Source organism: Channa argus, chromosome 16, assembly GCF_033026475.1.
Source record: "Channa argus isolate prfri chromosome 16, Channa argus male v1.0, whole genome shotgun sequence".
Lineage (NCBI taxonomy): Eukaryota > Metazoa > Chordata > Actinopteri > Anabantiformes > Channidae > Channa > Channa argus.
The window spans coordinates 2,820,739-2,837,806 of record NC_090212.1 but is presented as its reverse complement, the minus strand read 5'-3'; the positions used below and the strand labels follow the sequence as shown (position 1 = coordinate 2,837,806).

Genomic DNA, 17,068 nt, shown 5'->3' with positions numbered 1-17,068 from the left:
CAAGCTGAACTTTAGGTAAAGCAATAGTTATTGTAGATCTACTTTCGAAAATATTACACTTGTTAAAATTAATCTTCAGAAATATGAGAATGACTTTTACCACTTTCAGTGAGCAGAGGTTTCAGTTGGGTTTACAAACACTTCCACCTCTACCTACCTGCTCAACTACTGTGGAGTTAACGTGGTCTCGTTATTGGCATCAGAGAAGTTTTCCAAGGATGAGTATAAATACACAGAAGCAGTATTGGACCCAGTACATGCCTACAACATACTACACTGTTGTAAGGAAAGTTTCTAATAGAAATACACTGCTCCCGTCTACACAACAATGGCAAACAACTGCATGAGCATTATAACTTAGTCAAATAAGAAATTAAACAAACCCAGTGGCTTACACAGCCAGCAGAATAGAGGTCATATTGTAAGTAAACAACACCACAGCACCTGGTACAGTCACACACAAGGACTGTCTCACCTGATGACAGTTACCCAACAGCCCTACAACACAGGAAACTTTATTCAGTTGACATGTTAGAAAAAGGCCACTAACAGTGGTGGAAAGTAACAAAGTAGAGGTACTTTGTAAAATATTGCATGTATCTGTACTTTACCTGAGTAATGTAAATATGGTTACTTTGACTTTTTCCTCCACTACATTAATTGCAAAATTGCAATTACACGTTACAATCACATTACCTTACATATTTCATAACATGATGCTTTTACCAATTTTTAGGAAAACAAATCAGCAGCATGACAGGAATCCCTTCACCTAACCAGGCACAGGAAGCCAGAGCTTAGTCTCCCCCCTTTCACTTCCTTATTTAAAAGACTTCTTTGAGATGTTAGCAGTGTTGAAAGTGATCCAGCACGTAGTCATTTTACTCTTTACCATGCCAGCACTTCTTCAAAGGTTGCTGATGTTGTACTAGATCTTGTACTAGCTAGTACAAGAATTTCTCCGAAATATCTGATTTAGTAACCCTGAACAGGTTACAACCTCTATCCACCTAAAAATCCATACAAGATGTGTCTAATAAATTGTGTTTAATGCATGTCACAACAGGTCATGTTCAACAAAACATTTTAAATTCTCAACCTACAAATCTGCTTTCAGCTTCATGAAAAAAATCCTTAAAAGTTAGGACATAAAACACAACATCTCACAAGCTGCTCCCTGACACACCTTCACATACAAATAAAGTGACTGTTTTGTCACTGGCTTGCTTTATCTTACTACTCTCCAGTTTCAAATATGTGTCCTTTCAAAAGAAAATTCCTGCAAAGCAACTTCTGTTTGAGGCCCCTAAAGGTCTGTCAGTATTGTTCACATAGTAATTGACAATACAGTGGCAGTGAATCAATCAGCAACAGATCATTACTTATCATACAGAATAGCATACAGGTGCTGTTGACAGGTGATCGTTTTGCATTGTAGAGATCTTTCGGATTGTTGCACCAGGATGCTAACACAGATATGTATTATGTATGCTACAATTAAATATTTGTGATGCTGACAGTTGCATTTACTATTTAAGCATTATTATGGATGTATCAGTTAATTCAGACATGAGCAGAGTGGTAGACTCAGGCTGTGTGAGGGGCAGGTTTTTTTTTCTTCCGTGTGTGTGTATTTAGTGGCTTTCGAACCACTTGATACACGTAGCAACTTTTGTCTTAAAACATTTTTTCTGCCTAATACACAATTAGCAGTTCCAATTTGCAGTACCAATTTGCAAAACAGCATATTTCTTTATAGTGATTTTGCATCTTCTAAAAATTGTAACTTTATAAAACTGCCTAGACCGAACTAATCAAAGTGCTACTGCTTTCAGAAAATTATGTCTGTTTGAGCTATGTGTGATATATGTTGGTGGAAACTAAGAAAAGAAAACAATTTTCACACACATACTTACAAGAGGAGAAACCTCACTGGGAGCAACTAAGTTGGGAGCCGGGGATTGAACCAACAACTGCAAGATTGGTGGACAACCGCTCTACCTTCCTGCGCCACAGTTAAATAGGTAGAATAAGGTAGAATGCACCCTGATAGAAAGGTCATCAAAACACCCACTCTCTTGCTTGTATCCTCTGGACAATTCATTATTTTATTTCTTACTTTGTCCGGTTCCAACTTTGTGGAGGCTTGCAAGATCAAGCCAATAATGTTTGGGCCATCTGATTTAGAAATTTGCGAAGCATAGGATTGCAAAGCGTGTGTGAAAAAAAAGCAAGCAATTTCCTCACACATGCAAAATGTTTTGTAGGCAGTGAACTGTAAATGCTAATACAGTTCAAAGGAAGGTGCTGGATTTCCATTGTAAAGAGCTTCCTGATTGTTACACCAGGATGTCAACACAGGTATATCTAATTGCTACAGTTAAATATCTCTGATACTGACAGCTTTATTTAGTATTTCATCATTATTATTTGATGTGTCATCAAATTCTGACATGAGTGCAGTGGCAGACTCAGGCTGTTAAGGGTCAGGGGTGAAAAACATCAATAGGGGAACGAATATCAGCAGAGAAAAATGGTGCATGATCGGTGAAAAGGCTACATCAGGGCAATGGTTTAACAGGTGGTTGGATTTTAGGTTCGGAAAAACAGCACTGACAACATAAGTGGCAGGTATGCAGTTGTGGACAGGCTCAATCAACACTTGACTATGACTATTACCAGTGTGATCTCATCATATGCTTATTGTTTGTTTTTGCAGACATGCTCAACTTATGCTCTAAATCAATGCAGGCCTTTTCACAAAGGCATAAGTGTAGTTAACAACAAGTTGACCATAGTCATAAAAAAACATCCTAATTGATGGACAGGCAAGCTTTTAAACCTATCATGTTACACTGTGTAAATGCAGGGACGGGCTGTGGCATTGGAAATGGGGAAGCTGATTTGAAGGACGCTAGTCTTTTTTATTCATGGATGTGGTTTGGACTGTGGATAATGTCATTTAATGAACATCATCTATTGTATATACTCCTGGAGATACACTGATACTAATTTCTTCCTGGCTATAACCCTGCATCAGGGCACTCTGCAGGGCATTTTATGTTTACTGTGGGAGAACGTTCAAGGGCATTTGATTGCATTTGTTTCACTTTTGCGGCACCACATTATTGCATTTGCTACACTTTCAGAACATTGTAGAGGGCAATATGTGCATGCATAGATCTCATTTGTCAGATGGTTTTGTATATTTTGAGTAACTGCTATACTGAAACTTCTACAGGTCTTTGAGAACAAACCATTAATGTGACAAAATTGAAAATGCATAAAAACCGACACTATACAAGTCAAATTTGTGCTCAGTAAAATGAATTATGTGTCACTGTTTGTGGTACACTGAACAAAAATCTTACTTACATGCAGCACCTAATGACACCCTTATTGGCAATCATTAATTTTCAAAAACAAAATATTATTCAACAATAATAGGATATTTATACTCTCAAACAATAGCACAAGAACATGACTCATCTCACGCAATGTGCACAGTGCGAAGAAAAAAGAAAAATAAAAGGTATATGAACCTTTTGAATTATCCAGGATTTTTGCAATAACTACGTAAAATAATTATATGCTTTGGCTAATAAGACAGCATTATAAACTTACATGTCTGCACATGTAAGTGTAAACTAAACATTCACCCTTGGGTTTAGAAACTGGTTGAACCTCCTTTGCCAGCAATAACCTCAAACAAACACTGCCAGTAGCTGTGGATTACGCTTTTTGGAAAATGCTTGCTAACAGAACTCACCAAAGTTCTTAAGATGTTTAGTATGAATAGCTGACCTGGGACATTCCATGGCATCTGTTGGGTTGAAAGAGCGTCTGAACCCCCTCTTGGAAAATAGCATTGTTTGAAGTCATTCTGTAGTGAATTCATTTAGATATTTAGGGTGACTGGTTTGCTCCATCATCCAAATTCTAGTGAGCTTTAAGCCGGAACATAGCTGTCTATCAGTCTATATCACTTAACAGGATCATCTTCAGTATCTTGATTTAAATATATAAATGATATTATAAATATCTGGGGGTACCCAGGGCCTGCATTTCAGTGCAGAATTTTAAGTATTGTGCAGAATTTCAATGATTCCTGACATCTAACAAAGGTTTCAACAATGAAAGCATACAAGCACAAATCACTGTTTAAAACAAAAATCTACAATAACTGAAGTGGAAGCCACTGCAAAAAACTTGAAAGTCCAAGAGATCCCAGTGTTCACCGTGGTCAAACACTGACCAAATGCAAATCAGTGGGGCTTCAACCCAACATTGCTATGCATAAAGCCAAAGACTGTTTGTGAAGAGGTATCCCTCTGTCTGTAGTTGCAGTTTGAACAGAATGAGACACCTTATCTTGTAAAACCATCAGCTGGTCTCACATAACTTTCACAATCTCCCTATTAGAGGTTTTATTCATAATTTCAATAGATCCAATTTAGTTCCTAATTAGAACCTTGATTATTTAAAGCAAAACACTATGTGATGTGCCAAAGTCAATAGGCTCTTAATGTGCTAACCAACGTTATAGTAATTTTCACCAGTGGTTTTATCAGTTTTACTTTAGTTTTAATTTCGCAGACAAATTTCTACTTTGCTTTAGTTTATTTTAGTTTTACTCATTTTAAGTGAGGATATATTGTCAACAACCAATGTAGCGTGAAACACAATCTACTGATCATGAAGATAACACTTCATAGACTACAGGCTACAATACAATGGTGTTTCACTGTCAAATCTTACTGTAAAACCAAGGCAGTGGAATGTTTGAATCATCAGTGAACAAGCAATAATAACTAAAGACAGTAATAACTGCACGGAACCCTGGGTTGCTCCTTGCATTTTCAGGGCAACACGTTTTTTTAATGGACATTTTCAATTTCAGATGAAGCATAGCATTAAATTCTTTGAAAGCTTGTGTCACTAACCCTGCTTGACACTCTCAATAAACAGATTGATAAGTATGTTTTACAATATTGATTAGAGGTGGTAATCGATGATCTCGTCTGGTGCTGCTGGATGTTGTGTGTTGGAAGTCATCTTTTTCTATCTGTTCCCTTAATAGTAACTTTAAAACTTAACTTTGAGTTTCATCCGGGTTTCTATTTGATTTCTATGCCACAGTCGCCATTACCTGAAATGACTCAGCGGACCGACTATACATTTTCTTGATGTTTCATTCTGACTTTTCATATTGTTACTTTTGCTTCTGTTACGGTGTCACATCTATTCCCCCTTTAGGAAAAATCCATCCTCTGTTGAAGATTCTTCTCTTCTTTCCCTTATAGGTACTTCAGCAGCCCATAAATGTGTTACCATTGTTTTTACAACCCAAAGTGGAATTTTGTTTTTTTTGTTTTTTTAAATTAATGACTACAGAACCAATTAAGACATAATTGTAGCTGGAAATGTCTATTTGAAAAAGTCAAAGCATATTTTGTGTTTTACATGCCATAGGAGCAATTTGGAAGACAAGCAGAGCTTTTGAGCATTGCTTTTAAAAACAATGAAAGTTTTTTTTTTTTCACTAACATGTCAAGGTATTTAACATAAAGGACTCGCTCTGCCCCAGGACACTTTAAGGAGTGGTGATGAGTCTACTCACAGACTGACCATGACATACAGTAAATTTCATACTGTAACAATAAAGTACTTATACCCAGAACATACCTACTGCTCTGATCACTCTGAATCTGCCTCCCTGCACCCACTTCTCCCCCTCTCCCCCATGGTAGGGCACTATAAATAATATATCATTTTTAATAACGTGAAACTAAAAGAGAATTTAATTTACTAAGTCCTGAGATGTGATAGCAAACTTTACAACACTGTGATGTGAGTGCAGCCTCGGATCAGCTTTGGTTACCATTAACTAACTCCAATCATTCACTGAGACAGACTCCTGCCATCACTCATCACACAACTTTCAGCGGTTTAAGTAATTCCTTTAATCTTAATCTATTCTTGTTCTCATGCATAGTGGGGTCATAATAATAATAAGGCCATGGTATGTCATATGCATTTTGAATATACGTTTGCTAATCTATAATAAAAACAGGCATTGTAATCCATATTAACTATTGTTAAACCAGTGCTATCTTGATAGCAGTCCCTTTGGTTACAGCACTACCAAATCATCTTTTTGATGAAGTTCTTCAACTTCTCATAAACTCTAAATGTCACTGTAGTGTATATATAATAAAATGTTTTTTTTGTTTCTTAGTTTGGTTTTTACATAATCTAGTTTCAACATAGCTTCAACATTCTCCATTCTGATTAACAGGTATTATTAACCTATTGAAACATAAACGCATTGGTAAGCTAACTGCTCTTAAAATAAACAGCAACCTGCCCTTCATGGCACAAAAGAGGGGAGTGTCTTAATGCTGATGATTACATACATTCTTGTGCAGACAAACATGCATATACAAACAACTGGCAATTTCAAGGTCAGCAAAAATAATCAAAGTACTGTATATCATACAAGTCAATGATGTAATTATTTTGAAAGGCCTACAGAGAAGTACATTTTGGGTATAAATCCCAGGACAGAAACTACTATTAAGCATTTTGCCCAGTCTAACTGGTATGTATGTTAAAGGAAGTTATGGGGTCAATCACTTCTGCAGAACTTTCCCATGTTAAATTTAAACTTACACAGAAAGTTTGTTGTTACTGTGCAAGTTTATTTCATCCAAAAACGTTTCAGGCTACTGTAGCTTTACCCAATACAATATCAACCTCATGTGACCTGTCAGATAGTATAAAGTAAAAAAAACAACAACATAATCTTCAACTAAGCTTATCCATCTTTAAAATCTCCACTTTTCTGCACATCCATGATGCCAAATGAGCCCGAGTCATAATTACCATATTTAGTATATCAATCAAAAGCCTGGTAGGAGTGATTGGATTACAGGTGATTTCCTTGTCACTTCCTGCATTACTATGGGACCACAGGTGTTGGGTACAAACATGCTGACTTGTTCATTTTAGCTTTCAACGTCCACACCCTCACCATAGGGATTATCTCGAAGTTTTAAGGGCAGCAAACCACAACCTCTGTTGGAGGGTGACGGGGTTCACTGCTACGCTGAATAAGATTATTTTGGATCACTGCATGAGCTTTCACCTATACTGTACTTGCACATTGTTTGGTTAAAGTCAGTCTTGTGAAATGCATCACTTGTTACAGACCACACAGACCTTTTTAATATCATTGTAAGCACATTGCAAAGGAAGGCCTGACCGTGTATGTACCTTAGCACTCAATCGTTCTACAAACACAAACACTGAACCTTTTCCAACCCCTCATTATTATCAGAAACGTTGAACAGACGGTACTTTTCATGCTCGCTCAGTACCTCCCTACTAGATTTCAAGTACTATACTGGTCAGTTTCCAGCTACTGGGAATTCAAATGTGACACAATTTGGACACAACTCAACAAACATGCCTCAAACTCAAAACTAGGCTTTTTCACTGCTGAGCTACACAGTCCGTTGTGTCGTGTGTACAGAAAACAGGGCAAATATGCCCGAATGGCCACGGTGTCTATTTTTGCTCAGTCCTACATTATCCGCAGGTTAGTAAGTGGCTTAGTTATTTAGTGTTGGCCTGTGATTTGCGGCCTGACTCTCCTTGGCCATAGGTCAAAGTATCCCTGGGGAAGACACTGAAGCCCAAACTGCCCAATCTGAGCCTTTGAGATTGCACAAGGTAGCTTACTCTGAGCACAGGTCCCAAGCCTCGCAAAACTGGGGAGGGTTGCATGACAGAGGGCATCCTGCATAAAAACCTGTCAAATCAACGTGTGGACCGTATCATTCATTGTAGTAACCCAGAGTAACAGTTATAGACATAGAAATCTTCATGCCGTGTAACCATTAAAATAACAATTAAAACAAAAACGTCAAAGACCAGTGATGTATAGCAGGTCTGAAACCAACTCCTGCCATCCACTGTATTATTTATTGTTAACAGCCATCATTACTTTGATGCACCAAAGGACTAAACACCAACTGACAATATTACTCTTGGTCAGGCGTAGGGGGAAAGACACAAAGACAAAAAATAGTGTGTAGCCATATTCCCACTTGCTCAAATGATTATGTTCACTGTCATTATGCAACTGATGGGGCAATTCCACTTCCTAAATGCTGTCAATTCATCTACTGTATTCGACGCTGGGACAAATTGTGAACCTTGATTAAGACACAAACAACATGAGTAAACAGGAAAATGTGTCATACCTGCAGGACAGGTTTGTTTCATTTCAGCATTACATGTTATGCAACAGCTGCCCTGCTCATCAAAACAGCATTTGTCAATATAGGTTCACCTGACAACATGTGACAATAACACCTGAGTCAAAAGAAACACATCTCAACCCATCAACACATGGGTTAGGAAACGCTACAGGTTTGCAGTAAAGGTTTCAATCAAAATGAAAACAGAGCTGGAAGTAAAGAAAGCACTGGAAATGTCTGTCATTACTGTGACTCTCTGAGGTTAACCAGCTTCTGTTTGAATCTTTAATTTATTCAGGGAAGAGTGACTCACCATGGATATTTACGGATATTTATTCACATTCCCATCATGAAGTCTCCCAGTACAAGCACAGTCTTGTTGGCCTATTGAAAACATAGGGGGTGAAGTGCCTTGCTCAAGGGCAGCTAAATAAACCAGTAAAAACTGCATCAACCTGACAACCTCACGTCTTTATCAGCGTTTGCTGTAGCTCGCTCTCCATTTGTTTCAAACTTGGTACAGACAGAATCGATGCATGACTTAACTAGCTCAGCTAACAGCTTCTTGCCACAGTGGTAGGATTCTAAAAAAGCGCCTGTGGCGGACAACAGTCACTCTGAGGTGCTGCTGGTTTCCAAAGGAGGGTCTGCTGGGGCCATGAGAGACATTCAGTGGGTCCCATTAGCTCCACTTAATACAACAATATCGTTTCCAGCAAATATATTCTCTGATAGGGTTATTATTACTTTTGTCAGCCTACTACTATTTTGTAGCTTATGTGTGTAGTGTAATAATTGTACATTTATGACACTGATGCTATAAGACGGTGTGTAACTTGAGTTTGTAATCTTCCATATTGATCTATCCATATTTTTGAACTCCAAAAAATGAGGGGGAAAGTTCATGGCCTTGTTTGTGTCTTACTGGTTGCTGCTGAAGCTGCCCAGCTCATCAGGGAGAAACACATCTCCTCCTTCTCCGTCTTTGCGCTTGGATTTCTTCCGTTTGATCTTAAACGACAGCCGCCTTTTCTTCTTTTCTTTCGGCGAAATGGGTGAAACATTGTCGGGGACCGTGGCGTTGTCTCCTGGCATGTGAGAAGCGGGGCTCACCGGCAACGTCGCCGTTCTGTCTCCGGGGTTTGTTTCGAGTGCATCTTCAAAGAACCCCGACCTTTCCAGCCTCTTGTCCTTTTCAGATGACTTTCGTGTGAAAAAACTCTTAACCTTCAGTGTGCTGGATTTACTCATGGTGCCTGACCGCAGTCTTCGTTGTCAAAGTGCGCGCAGAAAGAGAAACCATGAGGGGAGCTGTCCTACTTGTAGCTTCTACAGGAGTGATTCACCGGGATAACCTGCAGAGCGAGTTCCCGCGAGCGCCTGTGGACTTGCCCACACTTATTTTGAGCGCACGCTCCACCAGGTGAGAAAACTACAGCTGGATACAATCAGCCACTTCCGACCGTAACCCTTCAAAATAAAATCCACAAGTGTCATAGTATATGATGGCTACAGGATCTTTTCCCAAATAAACGAGTTATAATGTTTTAAACAGTACATCAATGTAAGTTATCAACTCAAATTCCGGTCAGACATTACAAAGGATGTGTGCAAAAGGTTCACATTTTATTTATTGTCCAATTATGTTTTCTGTATCTGCCAACATCCAAATTTATTTGGATGTTGGCAGATACAGAAAAGGCTTACCCACACTAAAATGCATTTAGTAATCTAAATAATCTATTGGTAATCAAAGCGCTTCACACAGCTTCTCATTCACACACAGATGCTGGCCAACACTCACCGGGAGCAACTAAGTTGGTGTTCAGCGTTTTGCTCAAGGACACTTCGACATGTGACCGGAGGAGCCGGGGATTGAACCAGCAACTGTGGGATTGGTGGATGAACCCTCTACGTCCTGCACCACATTCACCTCCTAATACTAATCGCTTTTACTTACAACGCACTTTATATTTGAAGCAAATCTCAAAGTGCTGCAAAGAAAATGCAAAAATACCTTCACTAACAATAAATAATACATTTTATTTACAAGGCATTTTACATTTGAGCAAAATATAAAAACAACTATAACATAATAATAATAATAATAATAATAATAACAATAATAATTCTGGTAATACTGGCTGCCGAGTCATATATGGCATTCAGGCTCAGAAAAAAAATGTTTATTATATTGTTATAAGATATGGTTTTATTTGACAGTTCAAACTTTAAAATAAAATGATGATCAAATCCTCACAGATAAACCTGGAAAATATATTCATCTATATAAGAATCCACTAACAAAGTATCTCATTCTTTTTTGGTTTTTGATTGCTCATTTTTTTCAGCTGTAAGATAATGTCATAACATTTGGGAGTAACCCTGAGTTTCATTGTCTCATTTATCTATATGCTCTAACTAAGTCCTATTTTCTCTAACACAAAAGATAAAGCCCACTGTCATTTAAAGGCTTTAACCTTAAAAAACCTTTTAAAACCACACACTGTGCTTTTAGGCAGCTGCTTGATGTGCAAACATTGGCTGTGAGCAAAGCCAGGTTCACACAGAGGTCTTTTTATTATAATTAATATGGCCTAAGCCATCTGTTAGGGTTTCAGTCTGGTAAATAAAGATTAAGTTACTACAGGTACATTTCAAATACACTGTATTATTTTACCAAGCATGCATATGTTTTAAATACATCTAAAGAGTCTCCATTGATGATTCCTTTCACACACTCTTTGCTCAAGGATGTGTGTTGCTCTACTTTCTGCTTTGGCCAAAACTCTGTGTGGCCAAAACTAAGTGACTCTTTCTTGCTGTGGCCAAAACTGAGAAAGCTGTGTCTAAGCTGTATCTAAGTGAAATTGTACAGGGTTGTACTTGGTATTGTTGTGTGCAGATGGGTGCATGTTTTCTCTGCAGTTAGGAGAACTTATATCAGAAACATTAGCCTGTGTGGCCTTCAATTTTTGCTTTATGGGAGACACTTTTAATCATTAAAATGTCTCTGCAAAAGATAACTTTAAAATATCACAACACTGAAGAGTAACTGGTTAGTTATGACAAATTTTCTCCAATGTCTTTTAACTGAAATAACAGCTCTATCTGCTGGCCGTGTTGAGGAAAAGCATAGTTCCGGTTATTTAAAAGGAAACCACCACACTACACCACATTTTTTAATCGTTGTCAGTCAAACGATGAGTGTGAGACAGGAACAAGTACACTTGTAGACATAAAACACAAAAAACAAACAAAGTAGAGGAAAAAAATCAAACCAAAACTGATTAACTGAGAAAGTCACTGTCAGCAAAACCTCCTGAGGTTTGGGGGTTTCTGTGTGTTGGATGTATATGGAAATGAACCTCTGTGTGGGTTCAAAGACAGAAAGCAAGATAGCAAACGGGAAACCTACTTTGCATGTTGAACTTTTCAAAGGGAAGTTGTTTCTTTAAATCACCAAAAAAGATACTGATTAAATACACTATAGTGTTTCGCAAAAACAAAGAAGGCACTGTAAATGAGGTGGGAATGGAGTAAATCAAGCTGTTTTTCAAACCTTTTTAACATTTCACTATAAAGCAGAAGAAACTAAATATGTACAGGAGGATGTTCCTGCGTGCACAATGATACACATTGAGATTTTGTTAGCAGGACAGATAAGGAGGACCTGTCTACATAGGTGGGGTGCAGATGAGTTTGAGACCAAAAACAGGAAGCTCAGACAAAGATAATTCTCACACAGTAGCAAGGTCTGAGGTTGTAGCATGTGTCTATGGCTTGATCTTTGTGACATAAAGCTCCTATTCTGATCTCTGTCTTTATAACCAGCTTGAAAAGCAGGGAAGATACCTCCGAGCCAGGTTTGTCACTTTCTACTTGACTTGGCAACATCAGATCCATAGGATTAAAAGAAATGACCTTAGAGCCATCATTCCATAAGGTATGTATAAGTGAACACAAAGTGGTAACTGGACTTTGTCTTTTATAGTGTTGGCAATTAATCATTATTAATAAATGACAAATTTTTCTTTGATGTATTGCAGGAGATTAATTTGTAAAGTTGTGGAATTACAGTTGGGAGCAACAGTTTGCTTAGAGGAGTAAAGTAAGAGTAAAACCACTTAAAAGAGTAAAACGAAGTTTTTTTTAATTTTACGAACATAATTTGCAATTTGCATTTAGTTAGTAAAAATGCTGAAATTAATAATAATTACATTATCGCTTTTGTAATTGACCTTATTTTACTCTACCTTTTGTAGATACACTCCTTGATCAGTTTTCTTACTTGTGATGATAAATGAACATTTGGTTTAGGTGTAAATTTGCATCCCCTTCAATCCAGTTTCATTCAATTAAATTGGTTTCATAAAACTTTACTTGTCCGCTAAGGGCTACTCAAGGCATGGTAAAATGATGAAAGTGCATGAATTTACTATAATAATTTCTTATGAAACAACATTTATTCCAAATAAATAGGAATTAAATACTATGTTGATGATAAAAAATATTGTTTTACTCTAGTTGTTATTTCTCAATAATGGGTAAACTTTTGTACCCAACTATACTCACAATGATTGATCACCTTCACAGATGTTTACATGGCTCAGCTTTTACAAAGAACATATCATATTACACACAAAACATGAAGTTCTATAAAATATGTAAACAATATATTTAGAGCATTTCAAGTTCTGATAATCGGTTAGTATACAATTGGTTTGTCCCTTTCCCCACACCATTATCTTCCCCTGCAGATTTATGCAAAACATAATACCTTCCTCCTTGACAAGTGCTATTATACCTTAGTATATATACTCTTACAGCAGTGATGTGTGAGAAGTGAAAATGCTAATACAACAGTTACCATCACGCGACCATGTTTGCTCTTAACGTCAGGCTTTTGAAGAACTATTAGGTAAAAATGTTTCCCAAGCTGCAATTTGCATGAATGAGAAATTATGTGTTTATTAGTGCACAATAAGTAATGGTTTGTGTAATTTTATCTTGAAAGGTACAAAATGAAAAATCACTAGTAGTGTCATGCAAAGAAATATTTGTATAAGTTTCTCACTCAATTTTACTAATACCAGGTGTTGTTTACTGACCTCATTATGTCTCAGGCAGACTTACACACACACACATACTGATACTAAGTGTTACATCTCAGATCCACACTGATCAAGGATCTTATCACTTTATAGGATCGAAGAATACACAGAGTGCAACCACCTGCAGCCTACCTCTAATGTTTAATGGGGCTGAAATTGGGTCATTTACAGAGGAAGTGCTCAAGTAGAACACTGAACAATGTATTTCCAGTTTGGTAATGGGACATTTTACCAAACAGGCTGGGTGATTGCAAAATGCATAATGTTTATATAAGAAATTCTGGTTTATTCAATAGTTCTAAAAGTTTTGTTTCACAAGTGGTGGAACGAAAGCAAAGCAACAACAGAAAGAGAAAAAGATGGGCGCTAATTAAAGTAGTTTTTTTTTTCCTTTCCTTCTTACATTTCTTAGTTTTTTTTTACGTTACCTGAAGAACTTAGAGTTGCAGCTGTTATTTTGCACCAGAATCAGGACAAAGACATCATCCGAGAATGCTCCCAATGCTAATCGTGAATCTTCATAATAGAGCACTGACCGTAAGCTTCCCAAACATGAAATTAGATGCATGATGACTAGTCATTTAATTACCTGAAATAAAGACTAAAAGGCAAACACTTTAACGTTGCCACTGAACAGCGCGTTTGGGTACCATCTGTCTCGTTTATCCAACTATGTAGTATTGTTACATTTTTGGGGGTATCTTAACTCAGCTACTTTTGACAACTCTAATTTCTGTTTTCAAATTATGAATTCAAAAAAGTTTGATAAATCTTGATCCCAGAATACAGATTGAGCTTCCCAGAAGAACCTAGAGGGACAGTTATAACTGAAAATATCTGACTCTGAAATGAACAATTCTTTGTAACGAGTACTTTTACTTTTGCTACTTTACTTTATATTACTATGTATTGTATTGATTGTGTTATTGTATTTTTATTGTGTGTAATAATGACAGTAGAAAAAATTGTATTTGATTCATTTAAGTTCATTTCTGTGGTTCAAATGACATTGCCTCAAACTGTTGTTCATCTTCCTTGTTTTAACTTAGTTTTTGTTCTTAGTTCTGTCTTTTATGTTTTCTATGTAACACACATATAGGATTTATGCACTTTTTGTGAACAGCACGTAAATTTCATCTTGGGGACAAAAAACATTATCCTTTGGTCTTTTTTGTGTCTTTTCTAGCATTATCTGCAGCAGCAGATTAATGTAGTGGAATAAAAAGTACAATATTTCTCTTTAAAATGTTGCAGAGTAGCTGTATAAAGTTGAATAAACCAAAAATGTTCAAAACTGCACTTTACTTCAGTAAATATGTTTAATTACCTTCTTCCACTAGCCTTTATATCATAAGCATTATTAAATATGACACTTTTTTTACAGTTTCTTTTGGACATGTTTGACATACTTATTTAGTGTTTGTTGTTTAATTGTCTGCTTTTCTTTTCTAGATTGAAAACATGGACTCGTTGAATACAGACTATAACTATACCTCTGCAGGGAGCATTCTAGAAGAAGAAGACGACGACCTCTGTGACCTTGACCCTAACCCAACTGAGGTCATGACACGAACTTACATCCATGCCATCATTTGTGCTTTTGGCCTGATCGGCAACATTCTTGTAATCGTCACCTACATATTCTACAAGAGAACCAAGGCAATGACGGACGTCTATCTCTTCAATGTTGCTGTGGCAGACCTTATCTTTGTGGTGTCCCTACCATTCATCATTTACAATGAGCAGCACAGCTGGTTAATGGGTCTTGTAGTTTGTAAGATGCTAAGAGCAGCCTACAGCATCAACCTCTACAGTTGTATGCTCCTGCTCGCATGCATCAGTGCTGATCGCTACTTTGCTATAGTTCAGGCTCGAAGAACCTTTGGGGCTCGCTCACGCACTCTGTTCTACAGTCGTCTTATCTGCGGAGCTGTTTGGCTGCTCGCAGTGGCCTTAACTTTGCCCACGCTCATTTACACAGAGCTCTTTGAAGAACCAAATCTGTGGGATGGGACTATCACTAAGATGTGTGAGCTTTCGTTCAGCACACACGAGAAGGCGAAGCTATTGAAGGTGCTGGTTCCCAGCCTTCAGATGGCCATTGGCTTCCTGCTGCCTCTGCTGGTGATGTTGTTCTGCTACTCAAGCATTGTGTGCACACTGGTGCGAGCACAGAGCACCCAGAGGCACAAGGCCGTCCGTGTGGTTTTGGCAGTCGTTCTTGTTTTCATTGTCTGTCACCTTCCGTACAATGTGGTTCTTCTGGATCACACTCTGTCCCTTTTTAAGGAAAGAGGTTGTAGCATAGAACAGCTGAAACTCCTAGTTCTGTCCATTTCCAGGAGCATTGCCTACCTACACTGCTGTCTCAATCCCATCCTCTATGCCTTCATCGGGGTAAAGTTCAGGAACCACTTCCGCCAGATAATGTTGGACCTATGGTGCTTTAGCAAAAAGTACATCTATTCTTCTCGCTTGTCACGTGGAACAACTGATGTTTGCATCTCAGTCATCAAGGCCTCAGATGGTTCCAACAACATGTCCTCATTTAGTGCATGACCCTGCAGCCTGTTGATCCAGAGGCCTTTCATCTTTCCATGTTGCCGCTTTGATGTGGCAGTCGCGTGTCATGTCTTTGAAATGTACTCCTTTACCCTGAGAAACTTACTACAGTATTGGCTCTTCATTTCTGTAGCTGAATGTATGTACGAAGAAAAACTGAAAATCTCCACACATGACAAACTTAAATGGTCGTTTTAGAGTACAGATAATAAAATAAGAATAAGAATATTACATATCACATGTTGCTTGGGCAGATGCTGTCAAAAGTCCTGGAATCTGTATGTAACGTGTGCTTATAATAATAAATGAGTTGTAGGCTCAAGCGAATTCTAATGTTGAAGTCGGACATGATTCTTTTTACATCTGACAAATTGATGAGGCTCTGGCACATTTAAAAGTGGAGAAATCTTTGTAATCCCTGAAATAAAATCACCTCATAAAAATAGCTAAATATACGATCGGTGATGTATTATCTTTATCCAGTCTGACAATTTATTTCATTCCTTTTTTATTTATGTTTTTTTGAAAAATATATGTGACTGACTGATATCTAGTTATTGTACTGCTGTGCTCATGTACTCTCAGCCTCTTGTTTGTTTAGTTTTTTTTTGTAAATTTAAATGAGGTTGTTTTGAAGAAGCATATTTCAAGTCTGGTTGTGACCTTCTGTAACAATATATATGGCCTGTTGTGTGATATCAACTTTTAAAATGTTCTATTTTGTGAACCAAAACTTTTTTTCATAATATCTCAATAAAACAGTGTGTCTGAAAATGTGTTGTCTTTACCAAAATCACTCAGAATTTTTCTGAGAATCGCAGGCTATGATGCCATGTTACATAATCCTCCAGGTGAGACTTAATTTGACAGTAAGAATGAACTGCAGCCTATTAAACAGAATAATACAAATAGGTGTAAATACTAACACTAGGTAATTTCTAAATCTGTTACTAAATGTCAAATCATTGCTGACTTGTGTAACGTAACATTGTGTAACAAACATTGTGCATTTGTAGGCCATGACTTTTCCCAGAAAATGTATGTTCGATGGCTTTGATTTTTCATTTTGTGTTGCCCAGATAAAATCTCTTGTGGTACATGGGTTGAGATGGTGTCTGTGATAAGGTT

The 17,068-nt window shown here is 37.5% G+C and overlaps 2 protein-coding genes across 3 annotated transcripts in view; one reads left to right on the top strand and one right to left on the bottom strand.

The window, feature by feature from the left end:
* LOC137101960 (serine-rich adhesin for platelets-like) overlaps positions 1–9,617 on the bottom strand; it is a 40,968-nt gene extending 31,351 nt beyond the window's left edge. For both annotated transcript variants that reach the window (XM_067480983.1, XM_067480984.1), the window contains exon 1: positions 9,190–9,617. In XM_067480983.1, the coding sequence (XP_067337084.1) occupies positions 9,190–9,515 (326 nt within the window). In that variant the 5' untranslated portion in view covers positions 9,516–9,617. The remainder of the gene's footprint in view (positions 1–9,189) is intronic.
* A 1,370-nt stretch (positions 9,618–10,987) lies between these two features.
* On the top strand, positions 10,988–16,696 carry ccr6b (chemokine (C-C motif) receptor 6b). Its single transcript, XM_067480982.1, has 2 exons — positions 10,988–12,210; positions 14,831–16,696. The coding sequence occupies exons 1-2, from the start codon at positions 12,184–12,186 to the stop codon at positions 15,935–15,937; spliced, it is 1,134 nt and encodes a 377-aa protein (XP_067337083.1). The 5' UTR covers positions 10,988–12,183; the 3' UTR covers positions 15,938–16,696.
* Positions 16,697–17,068: the final 372 nt, after the last annotated feature.